The 12169-nt window shown below is 36.5% G+C and overlaps 1 protein-coding gene across 3 annotated transcripts in view; it reads right to left on the bottom strand.

Annotated features, from left to right (window-relative positions):
* Positions 1 to 11865, bottom strand: part of LOC145238096 (stabilizer of axonemal microtubules 5-like) — a 16346-nt gene extending 4481 nt beyond the window's left edge. Inside the window, exons 1-6 of one of the 3 annotated variants that reach the window (XM_080101148.1) lie at positions 11713 to 11865; positions 8480 to 8988; positions 8232 to 8400; positions 7750 to 7978; positions 7572 to 7690; positions 6884 to 7079 (exon numbers count right to left, since the gene is read on the bottom strand). In XM_080101148.1, the coding sequence (XP_079957274.1) occupies positions 6884 to 7079; positions 7572 to 7690; positions 7750 to 7978; positions 8232 to 8400; positions 8480 to 8967 (1201 nt within the window). In that variant the 5' untranslated portion in view covers positions 8968 to 8988; positions 11713 to 11865. Of the gene's footprint in view, positions 1 to 6883; positions 7080 to 7571; positions 7691 to 7749; positions 7979 to 8231; positions 8401 to 8479; positions 8989 to 9186; positions 9507 to 11712 lie in introns of those variants that run through there. The other 2 variants (XM_080101149.1, XM_080101150.1) reach the window with 2 other exon arrangements.
* Between the last annotated feature and the right edge of the window lie 304 nt (positions 11866 to 12169).

Raw genomic sequence — 12169 nt, 5'->3', positions numbered from 1 at the left:
ATTGGGTCCTATATTAGCCATCGTCTTTTATAACCTTGGTTGTTTCTGCAAGCAAAAACTCATGGGTCCCCACACATGCAAAGTTGTACATAATGCATTTCAATAGATCACAATTTCAACCACTAGAGGTGTTTTGAGCAACAATTGTATACAAACTCACCCCTTTTAGGGGGCTAGTGGGTTAAATACTAGGGTTATCTGGACAAACAAAGTGGGATGCACATCTACATAACTATATCTACCATCTGTATAAGTTTCAGCCACATCCATCAAACATTTGATGGCAAAACGAGTCAGACAAACTTCGGGGAAAAAAACATTTTAGGGGGCTAGCGGGGTAAATACTGGGGTTATCAACAAAAACAAAGTGGGATGCACATCTACATAACTACATCTACCATCTGTGTAAATTTCAGCCGAATCCATCAAACATTTGATAGAAAAACGAGTCGGACAAACTTCGGGGGAAAATACCCATTTTAGGGGGCTAGCGGGGTGAATACTGGGGTTATCAACAAAAACAAAGTGGGATGCACATCTACATAACTACATCTACCATCTGTATAAGTTTCAGCCACATCCATCAAACATTTGATGGCAAAACGAGTCAGACAAACTTCGGGGAAAAAAACATTTTAGGGGGCTAGCGGGGTAAATACTGGGGTTATCAACAAAAACAAAGTGGGATGCACATCTACATAACTACATCTACCGTCTGTGTAAATTTCAGCTGAATCCATCAAACATTTGATAGAAAAACGAGTCGGACAAACTTCGGGGGAAAATATCCATTTTAGGGGGCTAGCGGGGTAAATACTGGGGTTATCAACAAAAACAAAGTGGGATGCACATCTACATAACTACATCTACCATCTGTATAAGTTTCAGCCACATCCATCAAGCATTTGATGGCAAAACGAGTCAGACAAACTTCGGGGGGAAAAAACATTTTAGGGGGCTAGCGGGGTAAATACTGGGGTTATCAACAAAAACAAAGTGGGATGCACATCTACATGACTACATCTACCATCTGTGTAAATTTCATCCAAATCCATCAAGGATTTGATGGAAAAACGAGTCGGACAAACTTTGGGGAGAAGAAAAATGAAAGAAAAAAAACAAACATTTTGAGTAAAATCAATATGTGTCCCCTTCAGGGAAGGGGACCCATAATAAGCATAGGCAATATATTGATGTTTCAAAATAAACTTCCCTGAAGGGGACACATATTGATTTTACTCGAATTGTTTTTGTTTGTTTTCTTTTTTTTCTTTGTTTTTTCTTCTTCTTTTTTCTTCCCAAAGTTTGTCCGACTCGTTTTTCCATCAAATGTTTGATGGATTCAGCTGAAACTTATACAGATGGTAGATATAGTTATGTAGATGTGCATGTTTTTGTTGATAACCCCAGTATTTATCCCGCTAGCCCCCTAAAATGGGTATTTTTTCCCCGAAGTTTGTCCGACTCGTTTTTCCATCAAATGCTTGATGGATGTGGCTGAAACTTATACAGATGGTAGATGTAGTTATGTAGATGTGCATCCCACTTTGTTTTTGTTGATAACCCCAGTATTCACCCCGCTAGCCCCCTAAAATGGGTATTTTCCCCCGAAGTTTGTCCGACTCGTTTTTCTATCAAATGTTAGATGGATTCGGCTGAAATTTACACAGATGGTAGATGTAGTTATGTAGATGTGCATCCCACTTTGTTTTTGTTGATAACCCCAGTATTTACCCCGCTAGCCCCCTAAAATGTTTTTTTTTTCCTGAAGTTTGTCTGACTCGTTTTGCCATCAAATGTTTGATGGATGTGGCTGAAACTTATACAGATGGTAGATATAGTTATGTAGATGTGCATCCCACTTTGTTTGTCCGGATAACCCTAGTATTTACCCCACTAGCCCCCTGAAAGGGGTGAGTTTGTATACAATTGTTGCTCAAAACACCTCTAGTGGTTGAAATTGTGATCTATTGAAATGCATTATCTACAACTTTGCATGTGTGGGGACCCATGAGTTTTTGCTTGCAAAAACAACCAAGGTTATAAAAGACGATGGCTAATATAGGACCCAATATAAACTAGAAGGGTGGCTTAGCACATATTGCCCTTGCACATACACTATAGCATATTTTGAAACATTAATATATTTCCTACACTTATTGATATTGGGTCCTATATGAGCCATCGTCTTTTATAACCTTGGTTGTTTCTGCAAGCAAAAACTCATGGGTCCCCACACATGCAAAGTTGTAGATAATGCATTTCAATAGATAACAATGAGTAAGTAGGATAACTAATTGAGGTTCAACACACACAAACTTAAACGAAGGAAACCACAATGACTCAATCAATAGTACTGCAAAATTTCAGTCCAATCTGCCAACATTTAAAATGTCAACCACTAGAGGTGTTTTGAGCAACAACTGTTAATGTTTCTGACGTCAAAGGGCTGTTAACAACCCCCGAACTGCAATGACGCAATAACGATAATTGGCATACTTTACAAGCTATCCAAATTTTAGCCAATTCTGACATTGTTTATAAACTCACCCCTTTTAGGGGGCTAGTGGGGTAAATACTAGGGTTATCCGGACAAACAAAGTGGGATGCACATCTACATAACTACATCTACCATCTGCGTAAATTTCAGCCGAATCCATCAAACATTTGATAGAAAAACGAGTCGGACAAACTTCGGGGGAAAATACCCATTTTAAGGGGCTAGCGGGGTGAATACTGGGGTTATCAACAAAAACAAAGTGGGATGCACATCTACATAACTACATCTACCATCTGTATAAGTTTCAGCCACATCCATCAAGTATTTGATGGAAAAACGAGTCAGACAAACTTCGGGCAAAAAAAACATTTTAGGGGGCTAGCGGGGTAAATACTGGGGTTATCAACAAAAACAAAGTGGGATGCACATCTACATAACTACATCTACCGTCTGTGTAAATTTCAGCTGAATCCATCAAACATTTGATAGAAAAACGAGTCGGACAAACTTCGGGGGAAAATACCCATTTTAGGGGGCTAGCGGGGTAAATACTGGGGTTATCAACAAAAACAAAGTGGGATGCACATCTACATAACTACATCTACCATCTGTGTAAATTTCAGCCAAATCCATCAAACATTTGATGGAAAAGCGAGTCGGACAAACTTCGGGGAAAAATATCCATTTTAGGGGGCTAGCGGGGTAAATACTGGGGTTATCAACAAAAACAAAGTGGGATGCACATCTGCATAACTACATCTACCATCTGTGTAAATTTCATCCAAATCCATCAAGGATTTGTTGGAAAAACGAGTCGGACAATCTTTGGGGAGAAGAAAAATGAAAGAAAAAAAAACAAACATTTTGAGTAAAATCAATATGTGTCCCCTTCAGGGAAGGGGACCCATAATAAGTGTAGGAAATATATTAATGTTTCAAAATATGCTATAGTGTATGTGCAAGGGTAATATGTGCTAAGCCACCCTTCTAGTTGATAATGGATCCCATATTCGTCATCATCTTTTATATTATAACTGTTTCTGCTGTCAGAAACTCATGGGTCCCCATTCATGCAAAGTGAAAATAATGCATTTTAACAGATAACCATGATTAAGGTAAAACACACAAATTAGTACTGGGCTTAAATAATTATACAAACTATACAAATCTGACATTATTTGAAGTTTGTCCTACTTAATGTTCTATTTTAAAGAAAAGAAGGGGTAAATAGCGACAATATAGAGAAGGGTCCCTGAATAACTTTGCTATCAACACTGTTGAAAATTTTGTCTGCAGACACCGAGCTTAGTGTCTCCTCTCTTCACAGTGTTGCTCCTAATATTATTCTTCGTTACATTTTGTTCGAACATCCTGATTTAAGCAAAGCGAATCTTTTGTTGTTTTTCAATGCTGTTTAAGTTTACCTGTCTGCTTGTAAACAATTTTGATTTATGCACTGCATTGTTTGCTTTTTTCAACTACTTCTTAATTTACTAATGACTGGGGCGATTATTTTTTGATAAATTTATTTAGGCTAGGTCAATAATTGTTCACAAAGTCATTTTTTTACAAAGTCAAAATTGTTTACAAACTGCATTGTTGTGTGTTGTAGAGGTTGCACTGTCAGTGACAGAGTTGGGTAATGAGTCCTATTAGTCGAGTCTCAAGTCATGTCAGTAGGGGTTAGAGTCCCAGGTCAAGTCACGTCAGTAGGGGTTAGAGTCTCAAGTCAAGTCAAGAGCGGTTCGCGCCAAGGCGAGTCCCAAAAAGTTTTTGCAAGGAATGGCTAAAGGTTTGGATAGTTATTCTATTTGAATGGTTCATCGCAACTTTTTTACCTTAAACCGGACACCACTTCATTACAGTACAAAATCCCATCAACGTCCCTTTCTTAGAGTATGGTCAACTTTAATGAAACATGTTAATTGGCACTCATTAAACAGCGTGAACAAGAGCATCAATCTGTTCAAAGGAGTTTTTGAAGAAAAAAAATCATATTTTTACTGCATGCGCTAGAGCACTTGTACAACGCTTAATGCCAGTGAAAGAAAGTTTTTGCATGTAGTAGCGATTTCGTTACGTTAAAACTAAGCAAAAATAGCTTCGCATCGCACAGTAAATTGCTGCTGTTGTTTGGTTGAAACCAACTGAATAGGTTATCCATTACAAGAAATTTCCGTTTTGTTGGTGAAATAACAAGTCCAAGTCAGTATTTACTAAGACGAGTCCAAGTCGAGTCTTTTCACAACTGAGACTCAAGTCAAGTCTTTTAAAAAGGTGACTCGAGTCGGACTGGTCAGTGAACTTCACATTTTACACCTTGTAGCCTACTTTATACTGTTGTAAATGGCCCATTGTCTACTTATTGTGAATCATAAACCATTAAGTGAAATAATCAGGTTGATATGGTGTGATGCTCAACACACCTCAAAACTGGTAAAATTTGGTAGGTCATGAATCATTTTACGGCAGCTGTAGGTTAGGTGCAGCTCTTGCTTCGGTTTTGCTTTAGATACTTCATGTATCTTGCATTTAGACAAATGTATTAAACAAATTTTGTTGTGTCTTAGCTGCAGTTTTTTGGCAGTGATTTTTAATCAGCTCATTTCAATTTCTAGAATAGGATAGGTGTGTGTTCTGATTTTTGCCCATCTGTTAGACTTTTGCACATTCTTTCGCTTTAGTTAGATTAGCCTACAGCCATATTTTAACTTTTTGTACAATAATGCGTAGTTTAACTACTTGAGTTTTTCATACGTCAAAATTTTGTCAAAAAATGTTTTTTTTATGTCAAAATTTTTCATTTTTTAGGTCAAAAAATAATCGCCCTACTGATGGACCTGTTTACTACTAATGCATTTCGTCTTGTTGCAAAGACCTGACAAAGGCAATTTTCAGTTTTCGGACTGTCACCAAAATGTCGGAAAATACAAAAAAAATAGAGTAAAATAGAATTCCGGGAAAGGGGAGCCATAATTACCAACTCCCTCTGTTGAAAATAAAATAATAAATTTGAAGGTGACTTTCTTATAATATAAATAAGTGCAATTTATTTACATTTTGTCCATTTTAAAAAGGTATCCTGTTACATCATTTGTCACGCTTACAATATATGTACATTTGTTACCTAATTTTCATTGGGTCCCTACATGACATTAACCAATGATTGAACAAAACTTCTAGTGATTGCGATGTTGCAGTAGGCAAGCTGAATGACATTTTGGAAAGGTTTTCGGTACCATGTAGTAAATCCTTTTATGTTTGAAAACAATGCTTTGCCTAAATTATACATAACCTACTTTTTTTCAAGTATTTTGTCATGCTGTGACAAAGGTATGACAAATCATTTTTAACTGTATTGACAAGATTAATTCAGGTGAAAATATTTTAAAAGCCATGTTGTGGCAGAGAAGCAACAGACTGTTGTTAACTGTGTTTTGCAAATCACCATATGTTTATGATGGCCAAGTGCAAACAACCCTTTAATAGCTTTCAAACTTGTGGTTAAATATACTAGTTTAAAAATTCATTGTATCATTGGAAAACATACAACCACATAAACTGCTGTATATGACAGCAGAGTAGCAAGACCAACAATATATGCAACACCCAATAACCAAAAGTGATTCAGCTTATTTTTGTCAAAAACATTGCCTAGTGGAATGCATAATACATGAATCATAGGTCACACCCGACTGACCATACACCACTTATTAACCCTCCTTCAGGTGTCTAACAAGGGAACCATGGCGCTTTGACACATATTTCAGGCTGTTAAGGTAACCACTGGTCTGGTCAGGCTAAAACTTTCAACAGCTGACAAGAAACTCAAGCACCTTACGATTACAAACAACTGTAAAAGTTTTCAGCTCAAAAGTTTTATTTCTGACCTAAAGGAATGGCAAAAAAATATCACAGGTAAACTGGTGAATCCAACTAAAAGTCACAAAACAATTCAAAATGCTTTGCAATGTACCAGCTGCCAAAGCATGAAACTAATGGATCGTGCACTTTAGTAAGAAGTCGTTTTTTAAATTTCACTATTTGAGGGCCTGTGAATGAATCAAACTCAGGGCAAACTCTAAGAGAAACAACTTGGGATAAGTAACTAACTTGTTTTAAGCACTTTTCTTGACCAAATAAGTGGAACAAACCAGCATAACACCGAAAAACAAAAACAGTATGTGTTCCTTCAGGAAACAGGACGAATAATTAATACACTTGCAACAACACAGGTAACTTAACTGTGGACTAATTGTAAGTTTAATGCTTTCTGACATTGCCTTTCAAATAAAGATAAAACAAAATGAACAAACACCCTAATGGCAACAGTTTTTTTGTCCAATAGAACGGTTAAAAACACTTACCACTCACATTACTTACCAAAGTATTTAAGTGGGACGCTACTTTTGGGATGGGATGGTGCTCGCTCATAAGGAACAGAAACTGCATGGTATGTTGTATCACAGGTTGTGTTATAAAAATGCGATGATAGCTCCTTCTCTCCTAGTTGCACATTGCTAACTGTCCGAAGCTGGGATCCATTTACTCGTGGAACAGATGCTTCAGATAAATTAATCTAACAATGACAAATTTTGAATCGTACAGTTTCCAAAAAGTAGGATCGTAGGTCAGGGCAAAACTGCAAATGTTCTGTTTGGTCGAGCACCGAGCATCTCATGTTAATGCTCGGTGCTCGCCTGAGCACACTCAGTGCATTATGACATCACAAACATTCCATATTCCACACTAGTTTTGTAGATTTCCAAGGTTCCTCGCACCACCAGTGGTATATTAAGCTGTATAGGGTCCAGAATTGCGCTTATTTTTACCATGTAACGCATCGGACACTAGTTTAGTATGTTAGCAGGGTATGAATATGCAAATTTATTGCTCAAGTGAGTTTGTACAACTGCTCGGCCGAGCACCGAGTATCAAAAACAGTGATGCTCAGTACCGAGTACTCGGGTTCTGGCTCGGCGCTCCCATCCTTATAGGCTTGTACTGAGCACAGAAACTCTTTTAATACAGTATTGTAGTAGACCTACACATACACATACAAAACAGTTACATGTTTATGATGTGATCGTGCAACTGTGGAGTTAATTCTTTCAAATCCCCGGATTTCATCTGTATCACCTTCTGGAATATCACTAGCATTTCGATCTCTGTCTCTTTTAAATTTTGGGGCTATAAAGTAAAACAATAAAGTTAGTTTGAAAATACTGAAAAAAATGTGAAAATTTTACCAAATTTGTTTGAAATAGGGTGGTAGGATTCAGCTTGTGTGCTTACATACTGATCAAACCTCCCTTGTCCATCTTTCATTTTATAGTTTGTTTCATACAATTTTTTGTAGGCATTTGAACTATCTTGCTTTTCATATTGTATTTTATTTGGCTGATATGCATCTCTCATTGTTGTGCAATTGGCTGTTACTTTTTCTTTGTCTCCCTCTGGTATAGATGAAGCAGTATGCTAAAATAAATAACATGTTTAAATGCTAACTGTTCACAAAATCTTATAATATACCACAGTTTGGTTATAATTTTTACTCTACAAATGTTAGGATGCCAATGTGCTTGCATCGCAAGGCTGTTAACACACCCTTCTGCAATTATCTCCATGCAGTTTTCCAAAATCAGACAAACCAAAAAAACACCATTACAGTAAAGTGAAACAAAAACAGTAAACACAAGCTGTTCCTTTATTTGGGAACGAAAACATTTACCTTTGGCACAGATTTGGGAGGCAAGACATAAGATCCAATAAAATTTTTTCCATGAGTTGTTGCAAACCTTCTTAAATTGTCACCAACAAGTGCAGACCTTTTTGTCCAGTCATCTTTTGAAACCCTTTGTGAGGGTTGTTTGCAGCCATCATGTCCCTGGTAGCTTCCACTAGCATACATGATTCCTCTCATTAAAACGATTGTTTAATGCTATTTAACACTTACATATTTCACTCAACATAATGTACCGGTAGTTTGAAATAGGTTCATCTGCCTTTGCAATATCTCCTTGTGGAAATTGACTTTTCATCCATATTCTTGCCAGATTTGTGTTGGAATGTTGACCAACCAACTTCGGCTTATAGTAATGTCCATGCGTTGTGTTAAAAGTTGAGATTCTTAAGTCAGAATCCATTTTAAAATTTGTTTTATACAGGGAATCATATTTGTCTCTTTTGTCATCATTTATTGACTGCTTTGCTGGAAAGGCTGTGCAAGTTTCTGTGACTTTCATATTAATCTTTTCAGTATCCCTGTGCATAAACTGTGAAGGTTTCGGTGGCAAAGCACCCTCTGGTTTTTTAACATTATTCAAAGGAACATAATCTCTGTGAAAAGTGCTTTTCAGTGCACCTGGGATAAATCTTTCATCATGAGATATTTTGTAATGTGAAGATGCCAAAAAATCTTGACCATGCAATGCTGCAGGAATCGCATGATCAATTTTCGTAGACATTTTGATGAGTTGATAAACAGCCTACAAGAAATGATTCAGAAATTAAAAATAGCAAGAGCTAAAATTTGTACATATCAAACTGGATTTGCAGTGTGGATCTTCAATGCAATAACAACTAGAAGGGTGGCTCAGCACATATTGCCATTGCACATACACTATAACCTATTTTGAAACGTTAATATATTCCCTACACTTATTTTATATTGGGTCCCATATCACCTTAATTTTTTCTGCAGGCAGAAACTCATGGGTCCCCCATACATGCAAAGTTAAAAACAATGCATTTCAAGAGATAACCATCAGTCAATGTAAAAGCATATGAGCCAATAAATGATAAGCTGCAGCAACCATCAGTCAGTTTGGTGTTTTAAAAAACAACACTCTGGTCAGTTCTTGGCTTAAACAATCATGCTATTAACTGTTTAAACTATGCAAATCTGATTCAATTCACACATTGTCCTATTTAGTGTTCTATTTATAGGAAAGAAGGGGTAAATAGTGGCAAAATAAAGTAAGACACAACAATCGCCACCTATAAATAGCAAATTCTACAAGCTGTCCTAATCAACGGCCATGCAAAATTTTATCTAAATCAGACAATGTTTAAAATTCTGACCAACCGAGGTGTTATTAGCAACTTTCGTTAACGCTTCTGATATCATAAGGCTGTTAACACCCCTTTGACTGGCATGTGCAAAAACGTCCATTAGGTAATGCACAAACACAAGTACCATAGGTTCTGTTGCCTTTATTATATTATTACACCACAGAAATCTTTCGTTTGTAAGTGCATGGACAAACTTAAAAAAAACACAAAGTGAAATCAAGATGCGCCCCCTTCAGGGAAGGGGGCCCATAATAAATACAGTTTTGGAAGGAAAATTTTACCATCTGTCTGGGATAATTTTGTGTGCGACACTAAACAATATGTCTAAAAACTGTGGAATTGTGACCAGAAAAGCTGATGCTTAGTATGATTTATGTTGTGGTGGGGTTTTGTAATAAAATAACATCAACACCCTATCCCAAAAGGGATTGATTTACTGATGTTCAGTACAAATGTGCTGTGAAAACACTAGATTCAAGACCAGCTAAAGTGTTAACACTGTCGTATAATTTTGTTGGAACTAGAAGGACGGCTTAGGTCATTTAGTCTTTGCACATATACAATGACCTCTTTTGAAATGTTAATATATTCCCCATACTTATTTCATCTTGGATCCCATATTAGTCACTGTTTTTTTTTAAAGATTTGTTTTTGTAGGTGGAAACTCATGGATCCCCACACAAGCAAAGATATAAATAATGCATTTCAGAGAAATATAACCATGAGAAAGTTTGGTGTTGCAAGGTCAAACACTGTGATCAGCTCTGTGATTTAATAATCATGACATGTAAAGTATCCAAATCATATAAATTTAGACATTGAGCATGTGTATCTCAGTTGGTAGAGCATGAGTCCAGAAAAGACTTCTTGCTAAATGGCAATGCTTGGGAGACCAGCTTAAATCCGTATTACGCCTTTAAGGGACCCGTCGGCTGTCGTACTACAATTCTTACAGTTTGTCTTATTTTATGTTCTATTTTCAAGGAAAGAAGGAGTAAATAGTGAGACCAAGGGGTAAAACATAAAAATTGACACCTATAAATGGCAAATTCTACAAGCTGTCAAAATTCGTTCAATTTAGACATAGTTAAAAGAATTTACCTATTTTGGGGGCCCTTTCAATCAAAGGGCTACTGAATACAGGGTTTAACATAACAATCAACAACTCAAAATAGCATGTGCTATAAACTGTGTGAAATTCATTCAATTTGGACATCGTTTAAATATTTTACCCTTTTTGGGAGCAGGTAGGGTAAATGTTGGGGCTATCGAGTCAAATAAAACAAAGATAAAGAAGAAAAGATTAATTTCTAGAAAGTTTTTTATCTGCTTGATTATGTGTGCATCAAAATACAGGAAAAAGAAGTAATTATTCTTTATTTGTTCTTTATACCGTTTTAACTGCTATTTTGTTCTTTATACCGTTGTAACTGCTTTATTCACATGCTATTTTATTTGAACTGTGTCAAAAAATAGAAAAGCTGCATTTCAATTTTCAATGCATACCGTATTTACTCGCTTGTAAGCCGCCTTTGTTTATAAGTCGCCCTCGATTGTAAGCCGCATGTTGAGGTGTTAAAAAAATAATGTAAGCCGCCTTCGATTGTAAGCCGCACGCTGGAATTTTAGATACGATTGTTTCTTAATACATCTTTCTGTTGTTATATGGTATGACTATTTGCCCACATCTGTTAGTTATCAATGTATAACTGTACATCGACGTATAATCTGTACACGCATAATGTTTTGAACCCCAAATAATTTAAAATGTTGGAGTGTAGAAATAATTCGGTATAAAATTAAAATATAAGCTGCCCTCGATTGCAAGCCACCCTCGATTATAAGCCGCACAAACGGCAGCTAAAAAACAATACAGGCCGCGGCTTACAATCGAGTAAATACGGTACATATTCAGACAGATGAAAGATTCCTTTTTTTCAGTTACCAGTTCTTCCGAAATTAATCTTTACCTCTTTTTGAAAGGCACAACTTTTACCGTTTCTCCCAACCTTTCTTTTTAGTTTTGATTACTGCTTATCCGTTTATTTTCTGCGTTTATTGTTGCTCCATTTTGTACCAGTCATTAAAAAAAAATTACAAACAAAATATTTCAATAAAATTTGGAGTGGCAAACTTACCAAAAGCGTAATTAGGGGTTTTTGATGCACTACACTGGTTATTGTTACAATTTCTGGGCTTACCTCTCCAACTATTAAGATTTAGCTTCGTTGCCTAACCAAACATTCAAAGGGTCACTTTAATTTGGCTTGGGACGCGCACATCGGATACAGTTTCCATGGAGACCATAGCATTTAGATTTCTATGTTACATGTAAAAAAATTCAACAAAAATTATTTGGTTGTACGTAAAGGTACCATGAGCATGGTACATCTACATTGGGGCTCTAGCTTCTATGTCAGTGGTTCCCAACTCGTTTTCGGCCATGGACCACTGGCCCGGTTAAAATAATATCGTGGAGCATTCGATTTTAAAGCAAGATTGAAGTGAGGATACGAAACAAGCATTTGGGCTTGAAACTAAATTCTTTAAAACCGATTTCACTGGTATTTTACCGGTGTGAAACACAATCAATAA

Source organism: Phallusia mammillata, chromosome 7, assembly GCF_965637545.1.
Source record: "Phallusia mammillata chromosome 7, kaPhaMamm4.hap1.1, whole genome shotgun sequence".
NCBI lineage: Eukaryota > Metazoa > Chordata > Ascidiacea > Phlebobranchia > Ascidiidae > Phallusia > Phallusia mammillata.
Note: the sequence above shows the minus strand (reverse complement) of the source record. Positions and strands in the feature narration are given on the sequence as shown.